The following is a 19,520-nucleotide window of genomic DNA, read 5'->3' on the forward strand; positions in this document are numbered from 1 at the left end:
CTCTCCGCTGAAAGAGCCGCCCACCCCTTCTCGGTTACCTCACAGTCACTTGTCATATCTCACTCACACAAGCATGGTACGCGTTCACCTACACGAGCTTAGAATGTGTGCTAGGAACGCGCCTCTCTCATATATTTGATCGCCAGTGACCGAGATGTGACTATACTGTCAGCCGATAGACGTCCACTGCTAGATTCTGGACTGTAGGCCCTTAGAGTGACCTAAGATTCACATTGGTTGACCGTACGTACATTTACTTAGTGCCACCTAGTCCATTTTCTAGGCCTTACAGAAAACCAGCATTGCCGAGTGTGCCATGTGGCCCATACCGTGACACCTAGCTGAGTAAGGACCATTTAGCGCAACTTATAATTTTTTGTAACTATCTAGTTTTAGTTTAAGATAGTTATTGGTATGTATTTTGTGCTAATAAGTGCTTTTTCAGTACAGATGGTGTTTTTTTACGCACTAGTGCGAGAAGTGGTGTATTATATGCCAGGTCGAAACTTTGGAGGGCCATCTGTACTGAAAAACGTCGTTCGATACATGTGCGAAGAGGAAATTCGTAACTCGTGTCTATTTAAAACACTCCCTTCGGTCGTGTTTAATTTATCGCCACTCATTTCGGACTTCCTCTTTTACGTACTTATATCGAAATGTATTATTTCTTTCCTTCTTTCTTTATTACATAATTATGCTACGACGTGTAGGTAAATATATATGTGTATGGTCGATATAATAAAATAAAACTATTCTTAGTCTATTGGAGATTTTTTTATGACAGGTCGCCTTATGGTAAGCGATCACAGTTATCCATGGATAACCGAAACACGAGAAATGTTGGGGTGCGGTGCGTTGCCGGCATTTAAGATGGGTCTACGCTCTTTTCTTGAAGATTTGAAGGTTGTATCGGTCCGGAAATACCGAAGGCGATAGTTTATTCCACAGTTTAACTACGCGGGGCTAAGGAGTATCTAAATCTAGATTTTACAATTTTGCGATGGTTTATTATTAAATAAGTTTTTTTATGTACATGGCTTAACGGTGTCAAAGTTTTTTAGGACACAAAAAACATATAAAATAAGGCAGGCAATCACAAACCGTTGTGCAGTGGCCGAATCTAAGATAGGTATGTGAAAAATATATATGTACTAGATAGACAAAAAGTATGAGAATTTTAATGTGGACTCAAAATATTGATAAAAAATGTGGTCTCATGTCTCAATGAACAGGTTTCCGGGGTTTTTTTGATACCTAACAGTATTTTAAATCAATGGCACTATAAAATCAGAAATGTGATCTTTTGAGGTCATAATGGCTAGTCATATTACGTAAGAAAAATAATGCAGTTTTGACAAAACAGAGTTTTTTTTAAAAGCTTCAAAAACGCGATTATGTCATGCCCCCTGGCATGATTGTTTGATTTTTTTTTAAAATTATATGAATACATACTTTCATTTATTTATTTATGTTATGGAGAACCAACAGTTATTAAACTTACAGTGTACAACAAGATAATATGATTCACAAAGCCAATTACAGGATCTCACTGATAGTAGAAAAAGTAAGCAATATTTTAGACTTATTCTAAAAATAAAATAATAAAAATATACATTTTGCGGAACTGTTGAGCTTTCTTTATATCTTTTTTATGGGCGCTAGAACTCACCAAAAATTCCCTTTCCAGTTGGCATTTTCGCTCCAGTGTAGCCGAATACACAAACGATCACGAAACGCTCACGATAATATCTCTTTCGTAGCATCGTAGAATAGATCTATCTCTATCGCTCTTGCGTATTAGCGCGACAAAGCCAGACTACATTTCTGCGCCGTTTCGGTGGCGTTTCAAATGCCATTCGGCTACGCCCCTGTTCCATCTTAAAAATTGTTGCAAAGTAACTGGCCTGCGAACAATACATGTACAAAACATAAGATTATATATGCATTATATATGGATTTAACAAAAGCCTTTGATTTTGTTGATCACAAAATTTTATTGTCAAAACTGTATAACTATGGTATCCGTGGAAATACCTACAACCTGCTACAATCCTACTTGACGAATAGAGAGCAAATTACACAAATTACTCGAATATGTATTAAATCTAAAGAAGAAGTTACATTCTATTCAGATGTAAAACGAATAAATTCTGGCGTTCCACAAGGAAGCGTCTTAGGACCACTCCTCTTTTTGATCTACATAAATGACCTGCCTCAAATAATCACAGATAAAATAGTTTTATTCGCCGACGATAGTACAGTCATTTTTAGGGTTCCGTACCTCAAAGAGGAAAAACGGAACCCTTATAGGATCACTCGTGTGTCTGTCTGTCCCTCTGTTACAGCCGATTTCTCCGAAACTACTGGACCGATTTACTTGAAATTTGGTACACATATGTAAACCTGTGGTCCAAAGACGGACATGTAATTTAATTAAATGAAATTTAATCATAGGGGTCACTTTTGGGGGGTAAACTTGAAAATTAAAAATCAAAGTTATTAAAACTATATTGTGTTATATATCAAATGAAAGAGCATTTTATGAGCATTTGAAATATATTTTTCTTTTAATTTTTAATTTTGGTACTTTAGAAGTAATTTAAGAAAATAGACAAAAAATGACCATTCCCCCCCCCTTATCTCCGAAACTACTTAGCGTAAAATTTTTAAAAAAATACACGAGATAGCCCTCTACCTGTAGATTACAGGAAAACCTATTAGAAATCTACAGTCAAGCGTAAGGCGGACTTACGAGAAAAAAACTCAAATTAAGATTTTCACTCACTGACGCTGCAAGCAGTTACTAAACGTCTTAAAATTTTGTAAGCGTGATGGACAGGTAGAAAGAAATTAATTTCTGTCTTTTTTTCTTTTTAGAAATTGTTCAATTTTTTTTCATTTGCCAAAATGACTTAAGTTCCTACTAAAAAGGAGGCGCTTAAGACCGTTTGTAAGTGGACTGAGCAAAATTTTGTTCAAATCGGTCCAAAAAAAGGTCTCTGTTGACGAAAACATAGAATTTGTGCCAACGACAGCCCAAATCTGAAGTCCATTTTGCTCTATCTCTTATCGTTTCCGAGATATATACGTAAAGTCTCGAAAGTGCGAAAAGTTAACTTTGCCATCACAGTCGTTCAGGCGCTCATGAGTTCTTTGTATGGAAAAGTCGAAAACCGACTCGCACTTGACCAATGTTCATAGAACGTGTTGTGGTTTTTTACGCGGGTCCGCGACTGACGACGTTCGAATGTTTTGTTCGGAAATGTTTGAGGGTGGTTTCTTTGAAACGTCGCCGGCGGCGGGTGGTTCGACGGGCGAAGGTCACACGCCGCACGCGACGGTCTGTATTCGTTTTGTACAATAGCAACGGACGGCGGGTGGCGTCTTGATATGGAAAATGACTTAAATGACTGACTTCACTAAAGATAATGATGAACTCATTGAGGTAATACTAGAGAGGACACTGCGAGCAAAACGTTTGGGCTACAAACATAAGTCCATTGGACTTATGTTTCTGCCTGCACACAAATAAAATGTAAAAATGCCTTCCTGCGCAACAAGATGCTGTTTAAGCCATACGAGAAAATCGAATAAAACTGACGTGTCACATTTAATCGGTTAGTATACACGCTATGTTAATCGATCTTTATTTAAGTAATTATTTCAATGAAGGGACGCGCTTCACGCGCTCCTCAAACGCGAAGCTATCGCTGCCATTTTGTTGAACGAAATCATAGATTAATCGCATCATAATCGCACAGACTTGACATGTAGGTAATGAAGTATAGTAATTGTGATTATATTCTGTTTGTAATATATAAAAGAGAAATGTTAAATTTATTTCACGTTATACTTATGAATACTACACAGTTCTAACACGAGTTGTAATCGATATTTTCATACAATAATAACCTATGATTTTCTTCAAGGGCAATTAAAGTAGGTATATGAAAAAATCAATAATGTATTTTTATTTCACTTAGTAGAACTTAAACATAGCACAATGTATGATAGTGCTAAAATTAAACTACTTACCCCTTATTCATAAACGTTCACTAAAGTTATCAAGCCGATAAAGTTCCTTTGTCCTTTTCTATCACACCAATACGCCGAAAAGGGACAAACGAACTTTATCGGCTTGATAACTTTAGTGTGCGTTTATGAATAGGGGGGTTAGTATTTTACAAAAAAGTATAAAAAAAGGTCTACACTAAGAGTGTCGCGTCTAGGTGGTCATTGGTCAAGTCTTACTCTATGACACGGTACCTCCCCACGCATGCGCCGCGCGCTGCCGGCCGGAGCACAGACTTTGTTTGGGGTGTAATTTCTAGTATGTTAATATATAGTAATTCAATGGATGAATTGTACTTCTGTGAACTGTTTTCGATATACTTAATCGAATATATGATGTAAATTTTTCTTTACTACAATGCAAGTGTTTGAGTACCAAGTTAAAAATTTCACTTTCTTTTTGCCGGTTTCATACAAAAATATCGTTTGACTGTCTCTTTTTTTGGGTAATATCAATATTTATATGGAAACGGATTAAGTCGCGTATAATCTTCTTCCTCTAAGAATTACAATGTAAGTATTTTTGCATTCATTTTGATCAGAGCACAACACAACAGTTCAAAAATCAGACTACCAGAGCTTCTGAGTTCCGTCGCCGACGACGGGTGACCAAGGGTCAGAAAACCCACGCACCCGCGACCGACAGCGTGTGGCACAGCGGCACATGCGGCTCACATCCAAACGCCGCCGGGCGCGTGTGACGGGCCAGAGAAACCAGGGCCTTAGGGCTAGGTGATTATCGCCGCGCCGCAGAGGACGCGCTGAGGGGGGGGCGGTGCCTACAGCAGTTGTAGTTGTATGCATACCTAGCTCACGCACACAGACGCGTCCGCTGGCGCCGCCAGGGGCGGCTCACTCCGCTATCCTATCGCCGCGCTACAAGTATATCCTGGCGGCCGCGAGCTGTGGCCGCGAGTTCGCGGCCTACTCAGGGGTGGCGCACATTCTCACAGAATGCACGTTCGCACTTTCTATTGTTACTTTACGTCGCGAGGTTTTTTAAGCGATGTCCGCGGGTGGAATGGCTAATAATACTTAATTAAATAGACATATTGAATAAAATAAATACCAAAAGATATTCTTATACAGATCTACTACTGATTAAGTCCCACGGAAAAGTTCAATAAGGCTTGTGATGTTGGAACCTTGAACAAAAATATATAAATACAGCGTATATACCTAGAAAGTACTCAAGACTTGAATATAATAATATAACATTTAATGTGAGTATTAATTCGTTTCGATCCATTGGTAACCCTATCACCGGACGCCGCGCACGTGCGGCTCGTTTCTTTGTAAGAATGTTGTAGGTATTTAAAAAGGCGACATTTCGGAAACATCAAAGCAGTGGGCCTTCTTTACTTGTGCTATTATATATTCTGTGGCGCCGCGCCGGTGTCCACGTGCGCTCTCTGCAGTGTGCGCTGCCGCTGCCACGAAACGTTTACCTACTCCGTGTAATACTGATAAAAGAAAGTATTGACATGAATTCACACGTTTCGGAAATGACTGTAGGTATTTTAAATATTTTAGCACAATATGTTTTTTGCCTCTTATTGCCTATTATACAATATATACATACCTACTATGGCAACTCTATCACAGCGCAGAATATGCAGAAGCTACATGGTGGTCTGCGACAGAAACTCAATAGACATTTTTAGAGTTTTTAAAATAAGTACCTAAGTAGGTACGTGAAGTAACATGGTAAATTAAAAAAATATCATTAGATACTTATTGCGAAGGTGTAAACAATTTCCTTCGTTTTGCCACATATCAATAATTACCTATCTATATTAAATTCATTAATCCGTATACATTACATTTTTACAGTACGGTAATACTCACCCCGTTATTCATAAACGTACACTAAGTTGGATGGTGATAAGCAATAATGTGTCAACCCACACGCCAACCATTTTGAGAAAATGGCGTCTAAAGATTTTTTCTCATTTTTTTGTGTTTCTCTTAAAAAAAATTGTTTTTTATATAGATTGTTGTGTTTTTCAGCTATAATACGTTCAGTAGTAGTGATTATTGTAGCTTAATTTCAAAACAAACTTCAATTTGACGAAATAATGCCCTTTTCTTTTATTGCGAATTGTTCGACGACGTCAAACTTTTTCAAGACTGTGTTATGATACTTAACCCACTTTTGCTAATTGTTTAAAAATATCTATGAGTCTTAAATAGACATGTTAAAGCACATAAATTGTTATTGTAAAATACTCTACCTATGCATATTTTTAACTTTATAAGTGTTAAGTAACATATCAGTCATGGTCACTTATGTTATTAGGTATAAATAATAAAATAATAATAAATATTATAGGACATTCTTACACAGATTGACTGAGACCCACGGTAAGCTCAAGAAGGCTTGTGTTGTGGGTACTTAGGCAACGATATATATAATATATAAATACTTATATACATAGAAAACATCCATGACTCAGGAACAAATATCTGTGCTCATCACACAAATAAATGCCCTTACCGGGATTCGAACCCGGGACCGCGGCGTAGCAGGCAGGGTCACTACCGACTGCGCCAGACCGGTCGTCATGTAGGAATCAATACATTATTTATTAATCAAACCTTTTAATGATTTTTCTACTCCCGAACTGTTATTCGTCATTTACAGGATTGTGCGTATCGAAAAAACTGAAAACGCATTGTTTGGTTCTGTAATCATGGCAACGCATTGCATTAACGATACTGCGTGCGTGCGCGGGAAGGCTTTGGGCAGCTGAGCTGACAGTGCAAACCTTTGCAATACAGGAAACAGTGTGAATTTCGCGAGAATTATTTAAAAAAACTATTAAAAACTAAGTGCATGGTCGTTGTAAAAGTATTGTATGCAATGGTGTTTAACTGACTCCAAAATACTCGTGGAAAGTACGCCACTCATATTTCTTGACCTCCTTTAAACGCCTGTTGAATAAAATACTATAAATTAACTATTAGAGTAATGATCATTTCTAGACACATATTTAAATTATCTATGCTTTTTCAACAAAAAATCGTTACAAAAACCAAATAATCATCTTTAAAAAATATTTTTTTACGCTAAGAAATAGACTAAGTCATTTAAATTATGAATAACTCATGACTTGTACAAGAACAAAACATAAAATATCTTTAACAAAATAATAAACTACCATTCAGTAAGTATTCAAAAATCAAACAATATTTTTATGCATACGTCTTAATGTAATTAGTAATTATAAAAAAATAGTAGCTTATATTAGATTTTTATATAAACACGTACTTGTAAAAAATGTTTGCAAATTATAATAACGAATATGTATATTCATGACTTAAAATGTTCAATTTCGTACTGAATTTACCATTCATGTGCAAAAATATACTAATGGACTAAGTCATAACTTATTTAAACATAAATTAATATGAACAGTTATATTTTACAATATAGTGTCATGGTACTTACACCAAAAACGAACAATTTATGAACCCGAATATAATTTAACAATAATGACTTATGTTTTATAACACGGGTCGTAGCATAAAACAACGAATAAAATATCATTTTGCAATAATCATTCAAGTCTCATAGTGGGTAACTATGTCATTTTTTGCGTTTTGCAAGAATGAGTCAAGTGTAAAAAAATCGTTGAGTCAACCCTCATAACACATTATTGTAATTTAAATATGTCTTCTGCCAATTACTATAATAAGTTAAGGTTCTTGACACATTAATGCAAAACAGGCAACACACGATATAGGATTTGTGTTAACCTATTTTTTTACTTTTGGGATAGCAAAAATTTTCAAAATGAAAAGGTCATTTTTGCAAATAGAAGTTTAAAAATCCAGCTATAACATGGCATTAAAATCTCATTTTTTTAGTTTTTGTGGGTTGACACATTATTGCTTATCACCATCCAGTTATCAAGCCGATAAAGTTCGGTTGTCCCTTTCCGACGTATTGGTGTGATAGAAAGGAACAAACGAACTTTATCGGCTGGATAACTTTAGTGTACGTTCATGAATAAAGGTGTTAAAATTTATCACATAAAACACCTACTTTAAAATAAAATAAAAAATGTTGAATTTGGTTAACGTTATAAAAGACCTCACGCAAGCTGTGCTAATTAGTTCGCGAATTCGTCGAGAGGTGGCGCTAAACACAATTATGCTCATTAGAGAACCTATACTTCTAGCCTAGCCCAGTCTTTAGACTTATGTGAGTAACGTAAAAGTACCTAATAGTTTTGTAGGTACGGAACCCTCGGTGGGCGAGTCCGACTCGCACTTGGCCGGTTTTTAAATATTCATATGCCTTAAATAATTTACGAAAAGTTGTAAACCAGTCGACTGTTCTAATCTCGTATCATGCTCATGTTACATGTACTTTGAGATACGGCGTAATATTCTGGGGTAACTGCACGGATAAAGAAATAGTGTTCAGAGCTCAAAAAAGATGTTTACGATCAGTATGCGGTTTACAGTATACAGAATCTTGTAAACAATACTTCATTCAGCTAAATATCCTTACTCTTCCGTGTCTCTATATATATGAAGTTGCTTTATATGTAAAGTTTAACCCTGATCAATTCTCCTACCTCAGTAGTTACCGCCAACAATATAAATTACAATCGAAACCATGTAATACAGCATTGTACGCCAAAAGTTTTTTTGGAATGGCATCAAAAATTTATAATAAACTACCAAAAGAGATTCTACAAATTAATGAGGTAAATAAATAAAAAAAAATATTGTACAAATTCTTAGTAACAAAAGCGTACTATACTGTACAAGATTTTCTGTCAGATTCGGGAGATTTTATTACTTTTTAACTTTTACCTACATAAGAGTATTTTTACTACCTATACTATATGTAACTTAGTTTATAAATGCAAGAACATGTTCTTTGTTTTGTAGCTACACTATATTTGTATGCCATGTGGCGAAGCATAGTGATACCTATCTTTATACTATACATTTAAGACCTACTTTTGTACATACCTATGTTTAACAAATAAATAATTTGGAATTTGGAATTTGGATAAATACTTAGTTACAAGGAAAATTAGTAGATATTGATGGGTATTTTTGTCCTGTGGTAGAAAATACAAAGGCAGGCAATTATTATTGCGGTGTTGTAAAGGTGGATAATTAGCAACTGTTGTAAATATAATATACTAGCGTTTCCCGCGGCTGCGCTCGCGTTGAATTCGAAAATTTCTGAATGCTCCATACAAACTTCCACCCCCTATTGAAGAGAAGTGGGGGGTTCGAAAGATACAAAAAGTAGCCTATGCCACTCTCCGTCTCTTTAACTATCTCCACTTAAAAAATCACGTCAATATATAGCAATTATGTACAATAAAGATTAAATAAATAAATAAATAAAATATGTATATGTATATGTGTGAATATGTTCAATACAAAGTATAACGTTATTACAGTATAATTTGTAATGTTATTTTCAGTAAATTAAATACTAAGTATTTTATTACTTTACCTACCGTCAATCGACTGTTTCCTTTAGAGTTATTCTTAGACGGTTTTATTACGTCTAAATAAATAAATAAATATTATAGCACATTCTTACACAGATTGACTGAGGCCCACGGTAAGCTCAAGAAGGCTTGTGTTGTGGGTACTCAGACAACGATATATAAATACTTATACATATAAAACATCCATGACTCAGGAACAAATATCTGTGCTCATCACACAAATAAATTCCCTTACCGGGATTCGAACCCGGGACCTCGGCGCAGCAGGCAGGGTTACTACCGACTGCACCAGACCGGTCGTAAAAAAATGTAATGTATTCAATGTACAGCTTTTAAGTTGTTTTATCTATCGCTTTATTAATCTTCAAAAAACTGCCAAAAAAACACGCACTTAACCGCGTTATGCTAGCCCGTCTAACGTCCGCAGTTTTGCTTGTGCGCGTACCGCCTTACGCTCATCACTTCAATACAACACGAGCTTACGCGCGGTGCGTATTATAATGAACAATTTATCAATTTAGGTTATCAATAAAAAAAAAACAAGTGAAGAAACTACTGAAAGTGCGAGAATATAACTGATTAGTGAACATGAAAATTCTAATAGTGTTTTTTGTGTGTGTTTTGAAGCAGACATCGGGAGTTATTTATTATTTAAATGGTAAATATCTGTTTAAATATCTTTATTATAAATTACCACAAAATTAAAATTTTGAAAAAACCCCGACTGCGTCGGGAGCTACGAAGCCACAGACAGTCACACACACAGACAGACAAAAAGACAGACATAGAGACAAACATGTCAAACTTATAACACCCCCTCGTTTTTGCGTCGGGGGTTAAAAATAAGGATAGAGCAAAAGGTGGAAAGATATTGGCATATAGTTTAAAAAGACTACGATGAAAAGAAGATAAAAATTACTATCAAAATGCGAACTTCAAATCAAGAGTGAACAGGCATCTTCTGGGCGAGCTCACTCCATCGTATGCCACGTCTTTGCCTTTGGCTAGTCTGTGGTCAAGAGTAAGCCCATTTATAAAAAAAAAAAAAAAACTTTGGTTCCCATTGGATAATTTTATTGTGCCCCAACAGTTTTTTATCTAAGAAAATATAAACATATATCTGCCGACTTCATGTAAGTTAATACTTAATATTTACATCATGTTAAAATTAACATGATCGTTAGATTGATATTGATTAATAGTTATTTCAGTTATTTGTTATACAAGGGGGCAAAGTTGTATTTTAACGCCGAGTGTGGAATTGAAAAACGAGCAAGTGAAAGGATTCTATAGTTGAACCACGAGCGAAGCGAGAGGTTCGAGAATAGAATCCTGAACTTGCGAGTTTTTTAACACACGAGAAGTAAAATACATTTGCACCCGAGTGTAACACAAAACTTTTCGCCTCACTATAGCGAGGAAATTACAACGCAAAAAAATGCGTTTATCACTGCTTCTAGTAGTTCCACAGGTGGTAAATCATCTTTATTACTAGATTCACCCACTTTTATCAATTTTAAAGCAGTTAATTTGACTTTATTCAAGGTCAAATTACTTTACCCACTAGTGGATAAAATGCGTTTTTACCCGCTGGTATTAAAGGACAAAACACGTGTTTCCGAGCTAGTGAGGGGAAAAGTAATAAAATAAGTAACAAGGATATATCGACATCCGATAGCCTACTACCGCCGCGTAAGCCGCCTATTTCTCAAAGTTTCGTGGCGTATTTGTTCTAGAAATTTTTTGAAAAACCCATCATCATTCGCCTGCCCTTATCCCATTCATTTGGGGTCGGCGAAGCATTTCACTTGCTTTTGCTTCATATCATCTCTCACACAATCCATTCACCTTTAATTTTCCTCGGTTTTCCTCTCCCGTTACTTCCTTCCACACTCATTCGCAATGCCTTTCTCGTCACATGACTTTCATCCCTTCGCATCACATGCCCATACCATGCCAGACGATTAGCTCTTACTTTTTCTACTATCGGTGCAACTTTCAGGCTTCCTCTTATATACTCATTCTTTATCTTATCCATCCTTGTCACGCCACACATCCCTCTTAACATTCTCATCTCTGTTACATGCAATCTCTTTTCATCCATCACCTTTAGGGCCCAGCACTCAGATCCATACATGACGAAAAACCCGTTACAAAATAATATGCGTCTGACATTGAGAGCCCCCGAAAATAAATTTCTAAATAGGTTTGATTTTCTTTAGGCCGTGCAAATCTTCAAAGACACAGTTTTACCGCAAAAAGTTTGAAATCGTCGAGTCGCCTTGTTTTGAAAGCACTTATATATCGATACCTTTGGGTTCAATTGGCGTAAAGGTCAAAATGCAGGTTTTCAGGAGAAGCAAAAAACAACTTTTTTTTTAGAAAAATGTTTATATCTTTTTTGTTTTTTGACCTATATTTGTGACGTATATAAAAAAATATGTAGATTTTTAGTATCCTTAACCTAGTGTAGCAACCGTAGTGATAATCTAAACGGTTTAGAAGTTAGATGGTTGTAAAGGACACGTCAAAATGCTATGAACGTCCTTTACACCCACGATTTTTTTGAACAATTAGAGTTGATAGGGTCGTAAATGACGGGCTTAGATGATTTTTATACAAATTCGGGGCGTAAATGTAACCGGAATGGTACAAATGGCAACTGTTTTTAGCTTAGTTTACAATTGAGAAACTTGAAAAATGTATCAAAACGTAGTTAATATGGCATAGAATAGCCACAATAGTGTTACAGTGTATATTTATCTAAATATGTAGCAAAGACAAAGAACAAGACTATTTTATATCCAGTTTTGCAATAAAGAAACAACATTTGCTTAAAAACTATCTAATATTTTGGAAAGTTATTATTTTAGTACTCGCCGCTGTCTCAATAAGTTACGCATTCAGTATTTAATTCTAGCAGGGAAACGCTTTCGTAGTTTAAGTAAATATAAAAACACTAATGGTAATCACGTAAACTTTAATCAGCAAATGTGAACAGTAGACTATATTAATACGACAGTAATTTTAAGTCTAAAGTAGAAAGAAGTTCTAAGAATAACTAAAGAGTTAAGTACCTATTTATAAACGCAAGTTAGGACGCGTATACAAACATTACAAACTGTGACCAACTAATAAATAATAGTAACTGTAGTCAAGACTACCTACTATGTTGATTCATATTTTTGATAATTTTAAAACAGAAGATTGTTATTTAGTCTAAAACCTGTTAAATAAGAATAATCTTAATTATGAGTTCAATCCTAGAAATATTATAGTCAATGCTTTAAGTACCTGGGTACATATAGCCAAGTCACCAAACGCTAACGCTCATTCGCTAGCGAAACGCACCTGTTATTGTGGCACTAAATGTTAGTATAGTCTACTGTTAAAGTTTACTGCCGGCGTAGCTGAATGGCAATCGTCGACGCCAGACGCCGACAAAAATGCAGTCTGGTGATTGCGTATTGACGCAAGAGCGATAAAGATATATAGCTACGAAATAGATATTATCGTGAGCGTTTGTGCATTTGGGTACGTACCCTGATTACCATAGTGTTTTTTTTTTTAATTACCTACATCTCGCCGCAGTATAATAATACTACGAAAGCGTTTCCCTGCTAGAATTAAAGGCTGAATGCGTAACCTACTGACTATTCAGACAGCGGCGAATACTAAAAAAATAACTTTGAATTTGTTGCCAAAGTATTAGATAGTTTTTAAGCAAATATTGTTTCTTTATTACAAAACTGGATATAAAATAGTCTTGTTCTTTTTTGTTGCTAAGATAGCTTAGATAAATAATACACTGCATTAAACTAATGTAGCTATTCTATGCCATATTAAGTACGTTTTGATACATTTTTCCAATTTTTAATTGTAAACTTAGCACAACATTTGTACTACCATTTCGGTTACAATTACGCCCCGACTTTGAATAAAAATCATCTAAGACTGTCATTTACGACCCTATCAAATCATGGGTGTAAAGGACGTTATAGCATTTTGACGTGTCCTTTACAACCATCTATCTTCTAAATCGTTTAGTTTATCACTACGGTTGCTACACTAGGTTAAAGATACTCGTAATCTGCATATTTTTCTTATACACGTCACAAATATAGGTCAAAAAAACAAAAAAAGTGGGTTTATCTTTCTCTTGGAAACCTGCATTATATGTCCTTTACGACAATGAACCCAAAGATATCGATTACAGTTGCGGATAAAATATTTTTAGTGCTGGTCGTAAAGGACGAAGAACAAAAAAACTTGTCCTTTACGCCCAACTTTACACACTACTATAGAAAGTGATCCTTAAAAAGTAAGGGCTTAAAGGGCAACAATATATATCAAGGTGACTTACGACTATATTTTTATTTGTAGATTTCCTTTACGACACAAATAATAATTTATAATTAATGACTTGATATTTACGCCCCTTCAGAAAAGCTATTTTTGCAAGTCCATAGTAGAAAATCTTGGTCGTAAAGGCAACTTTTAAAGAGATATCGAAATTTTAACTACACAGATCGATAGCGCTTGAAATTCTGAACAAAACTGTATATATAACTCATTTTCGCCAAAATGTCCTTTACGCCAATTGAACCCAGAGGTATCGATATCGTCACTACTTTTAAAAAATCTCGTATCTCACGCTGTTCCTCAAAGTTAAAACGCAGTAAGTCTATATGCTTTCCATAACATACTTACTATAATTTTCATTGACAGACGAAGATACAAGTTTTTTTTAAAGTAGTGACGATATCTGCCACATCCAGTACCGAAATCCTAGTCAATATTTTCAAGTTTAAATAGACATCGGTACGGTTGCACTGAAACTTGATCAGTTTCATGTGTTGAATTTCAATTTCAATTTCAAATATTTATTCAAGTAGGCTTAATTAAATAAGCACTTTTGACATAATTATTTTTAAAATCGGGACTTAATCGCGTATAACTACTTGTTAAACTGACCTCCAACGTTTCAAGGACGGCGTTGTCCCCGTGGTCTCGGAGAAGACTGCCGGACGCCGTCCTTGAAACGTTGGAGGTCAGTTTAATATGTACGCGAATAAGTCCCGATTTTAAAAATAATTATGTGTAATAATCGTGAAAGTTTAAATCACTTTTGACATGTCATACAAAATATTAAATAAATAAATAAATATTATGTCAGGACATTCTTACACAGATTGACTGAGTCCCACGGTAAGCAAGAAGGCTTGTGTTGCATGTACTCAGACAACGATATATATAATATGTACTATACTTATATACATAGAAAACATCCATGACTCAGTAAGAAATATCTGTGCTCATTACACAAATAAATGCCCTTACCGGGATTCGAACCCGGGACCGCGGCGTAGCTGTCAGGGTCACTACGCGCTAATTACAGCTTAAGTTCTGCCTTTATAGGCGTGAGTTGATGTATGTATGAGAGTAATCCCATGCCTTTCCGTGCTCTGCGGGGCATTATTTCCACTAGATCGTTGGCTGTTTTCAACTGTGCCCATATCAAGGATAATTCGCACAACTAACTGTCAAATAAACTGTCGTTATGGCGATTCTGGACCGATATGATCTTCAAAGCATCAAGAAAAGATCGGCTTCCCTTCTTTAATTCCGGCAATGTACGGTCGAGGAAATTGATTCTTTAGCAGTTAACGGTTCCAGCGTTTCGTTACGTGAGCGTTGGTGCCATTCGGCTACGTATCTTAGACATGTAAAATAATATATAATAGAAAGAATTAAATAATATATCAGTAAATTTATAATTTTAATAATCCAATTGATTTCTAATTTATTATTGCATACAATTAGGTTTTTTATTATTGCATTTCTATTTAGTTATTTTATTGTTGACATTTAATTCCATTAATGAAGTATTATTTATTAGTATTAATTAAGTAAAACCTAAAAATGAAAATGTTTATAAATTAAATTGAATTAAAATGTATACCAATAAATTTTATCAATTTCAAAATAATTTTTGCTACTACATGTCCGTGTACTGTTGCTTAAAATGCATGTTATTTAAAAATCCATTTTATATAAATAATTATAGTTTTAGTCTTAGTTAAGTATATTGCTGTATACCCTAACAGGGTTCATGTGATCTTTTGCTGTAAATAGCCTATTGTAAGACCTTGTGTAACACATGATTACAAATGCAATAAATGAATTATGAATTACCCTAGAACGAAAAGCATATTGAGTGTTAATGTAGCCCTCACCTTCGAATTCAGACTTAAACCCACTCGTTCGAGAATCGTCGTTCATCACCCCTTAATATTACGCAACGGACTATACCTACAATACTAGTGACATCATTTTTGACTAAAATAACAATAGGCAGGCAATTATTAAAATATTTTAACAGCCCTAGTAATTACCCTCATATCCGCGTGATTTGGTAATTTTATTTGCCTATAATTACGCAGAAAAACGATTGTGCGAGTCAATTGACTTTGGTTTTTTGTGGTCTGGTCATCAAATATTTTGAAGTTCAAGATCTCATAAAAATTGGATTATTTAAGGGAGAACTGAATTGAGTGAATGAATGATGATTGAATGAATAAACTTTCATTCATTGTGTATCTTTGAAATTCCTTTGTCCAAGATGACCTTGATAGGCGATGCATTATGAACGGCATTTTCGATTAATATTTCAAGGTGCCGTGTTACGTTTTCAAATGTTTTTTGCGAACACCTTATGTTAATTAATATGTGTCTAGAGTTCCTATTATCTATAAAAAAATGATTTTTTATTAATAATATTTATTTACGAACAAAAAAGTTCAGAATTAAATTCGAAATAAAAATATTTACACATTTATAATTTAGAGATTAGAATTTAGAAATTACTCTGTTACCCTTTAATGTTTATTCGAATTACGGATTTCATATTAATTGCAGTTAGAATGAACTGTCGGCTTAGCCAAAATGATAATTATTGACGCTAGACGCCTATCGAAACGCATTATCTTGCTCTGTCGCGCCAACACGGAAGAGCGAGAGTGAGATAGAGTGAGATAAGTGAGATAAGCTGTTGCTATGTTGGTAAATGTCTTACTAATACAAATATTAGTTTTTTAGACTTTTAATGTTTTACTAACTATTTATGGTCCTCAAATCTGAAATAAAAATGATTTTTATTTTTATTTATAAGTACAGTATATACATGTACAAGAGCGCACCGCCAACAAACTGTTGACACAGTTTGGCGATTATTTTGTTATTTTAGATTTAAAAAAATTACATACATAGGTATTATTGTGTATGACTGTAGTATTGCGTTATTGCGTGACCTATGGCAATTCGCGACGCCATGTTTTTTTTAAGAAAACCCGTTAATCGTATAAAAAAATCTAAATTCGTCACGATACACCTATGAATAATCATTGATAATTTTATAACCACGGTAACCTGTTTCATACAATTATAATCAATTATAAAATATAAATACTTAGTTAAGGAAATAAAATAAACAATGTAATAAAAACTTTTGACAACTTTTTGTCTCTTCCTATTTTGTTCTCGATTTCCTCAAGTGGCGTTATACTGCCCAATTCGAAATTTTCGTTATTAGATTTGTTTTAGATATGATACTAATATCTTTAAGAAATTTTAACATCGGCAAATAATATCGAATAATTACAATTCGAATCGAACGGACAGCCGGTCTTTTAGTTTACTTATAACATTATCAACATGATAATTATTAATATAACCGATCGTCTTTCGAAAACAACAATCAAATCATCACTAACACCTTATAAAACCAATTTCTCCATGTCTGTCTGGTTGCATTTTAACGTCCGGTCTGTCTTAGTGGTTACTAGACCTTGCCTGCTAAGCCGGGGTCCTGGGTTCGAATCCCGGTAAAGGTTTTTATTAAGGAGCGCTGGCCCCGTAGCCGAATGGCATTTTCGTAACGAAAACGAAACGCCGCGAAAGGTAGTCTGACTCTGTCGCGCCAATACGCAAGAGCGATAGAGATAGATATATACGAGAGTTTCGTTTCGTGAGCGTTTGTGCGTTTGTGCTATGCACGCAGTCATTTGTTCCTGAGTCACGGATGTTTTCCCTTACCGGGATTCGAACCGAAGACCGCGGCTTAGCCGACAGTGACCCTGCCTAGGTACTAAACCACGGTCGGGTAGTGACCCGCTAGGTACGACCGGTCGTTGATATACAGAGTGTAACAAAAATGGTGGTAATCCGTTTAAGGGCGTATTCAGTATCGTATTCTGATCAGGAAAAAGTAGAAGAAAAATTTTTTTTCGCGAAAAAATTTTCATTTTTGTATGGGCCGGGCCGCGAGAATCGGCCGAACCGCCATACAAAGGTAAAAATTTTTTTCGCGAAAAAAAAATTTTCTTCTACTTTTTCCTGATGAGAATACGATACTGAATACGCCCTTAAAGGGATCACCACTATTTTTGTTACACCCTGTATATAAAATAGATAACTTATCTATACTAGAGTAAAATTGTCTCTCTTTCAAAAGTCTAAAACATTGTCTAAAATCTTTTCTACGTTTGCTTACTTGTGTAGGTATAAGTACACTTTAGTACTTTAGTACTTTTTAATGTTTTACTCCCCATGCGAAGCCGAGGCGGATCACTAGTCTAAATATAAAAGAAAAAACTGACTGACTGACATATCAACGCACTGCCGAAACCGCTGGTCCTAGAGATTCCAAATTTGGCACGTAGGTTCCTTATAAGGTGTAGAGGAGCACTAAGAAAGGATTCAAAATTCACATCCTAAGTGAGTTTTCACATTATCCGATCCGATATCGGATGTCGGAAGGATTTCAAAGGCGAAAATCAAAGATGGCGTCTTGAATGTATGGGATATCGGTCCTATGTCCGGATCAGATAATGTGAAAACGCACTAAGGGGTGAATAGAATAGATCTATCTATTCTATTCTATTCTGTTCTGTTCTGTTCTGTTCTGTTCTGTTCTGTTCTGTTCTGTTCTGTTCTGTTCTGTTCTGTTCTATTCTATTCTGTTCTGTTCTGTTCTGTTCTATTCTATTCTGTTCTGTTCTGTTCTGTTCTGTTCTGTTCTGTTCTGTTCTGTTCTGTTCTGTTCTGTTCTGTTCTGTTCTATTCTGTTCTGTTCTATTCTATTCTGTTCTGTTCTGTTCTATTCTATTCTGTTCTGTTCTGTTCTGTTCTATTCTATTCTATTCTATTCTATTCTATTCTATTCTATTCTATTCTATTCTATTCTATTCTATTCTATTCTATTCTATTCTATTCTATTCTATTCTATTCTATTCTATTCTATTCTATTCTATTCTATTCTATTCTATTCTATTCTATTCTATTCTATTCTATTCTATTCTATTCTATTCTATTCTATTCTATTCTATTCTATTCGCGTATTTGTGCGATCCCGATTGCAAGATGTGTGCTGCGGAGCGCTCTGCACTAAACTGGCTGACCACACGATGACTGCGGCAGCGCTCATAGGTAGGCCCTGTGTACAGGCTGCTCCTAATTATGTTACGAAAATTGATCACAAAAAATTGCAAACTGAACTTGCTAATGTAAATTGGACTCCACATGAAGATTTAAATTGCCCATTAGCTATTTATAAATTTATTCAAGATAATTTGTCTAACTGCTATAAAAAATCAACATATACTGGGAAAAGTAGCGATTCTCGACGAGATAAACAACCGTGGGTATTCGGAGAGGTACAAAAGGAATGTAAAAAGCGCGATTTACTCTATCTAAAATGGCTTAAAGACAAAAATAATATGGTTAAAAGACTCAAATATAACAAGCAAAGGAACAAAACCAATAAATTAGTAGAAAATCACAGAAATTTATATTACAGGAATAAAATAGGTGCTGTAAAGGGAGATGTTAGGAAACTTTGGCAAATTTTAAATGAGATGGCGGGGAAAATAACATCGTCCATAAATTCTACCATACGTAGTGCAT

The 19,520-nt window shown here is 35.1% G+C and overlaps 1 protein-coding gene across 1 annotated transcript in view; it reads left to right on the forward strand.

The window, feature by feature from the left end:
• The first annotated feature begins 9,975 nt into the window (after positions 1-9,975).
• The window catches only part of LOC125234854 (nose resistant to fluoxetine protein 6-like), a 37,137-nt gene continuing 27,592 nt past the window's right edge, over positions 9,976-19,520 (forward strand). The window contains exon 1 of the mRNA XM_048141272.1: positions 9,976-10,215. Coding sequence (XP_047997229.1) covers positions 10,146-10,215 — 70 coding nt within the window. The 5' untranslated portion in view covers positions 9,976-10,145. The remainder of the gene's footprint in view (positions 10,216-19,520) is intronic.

Source organism: Leguminivora glycinivorella, chromosome 16, assembly GCF_023078275.1.
Source record: "Leguminivora glycinivorella isolate SPB_JAAS2020 chromosome 16, LegGlyc_1.1, whole genome shotgun sequence".
Lineage (NCBI taxonomy): Eukaryota > Metazoa > Arthropoda > Insecta > Lepidoptera > Tortricidae > Leguminivora > Leguminivora glycinivorella.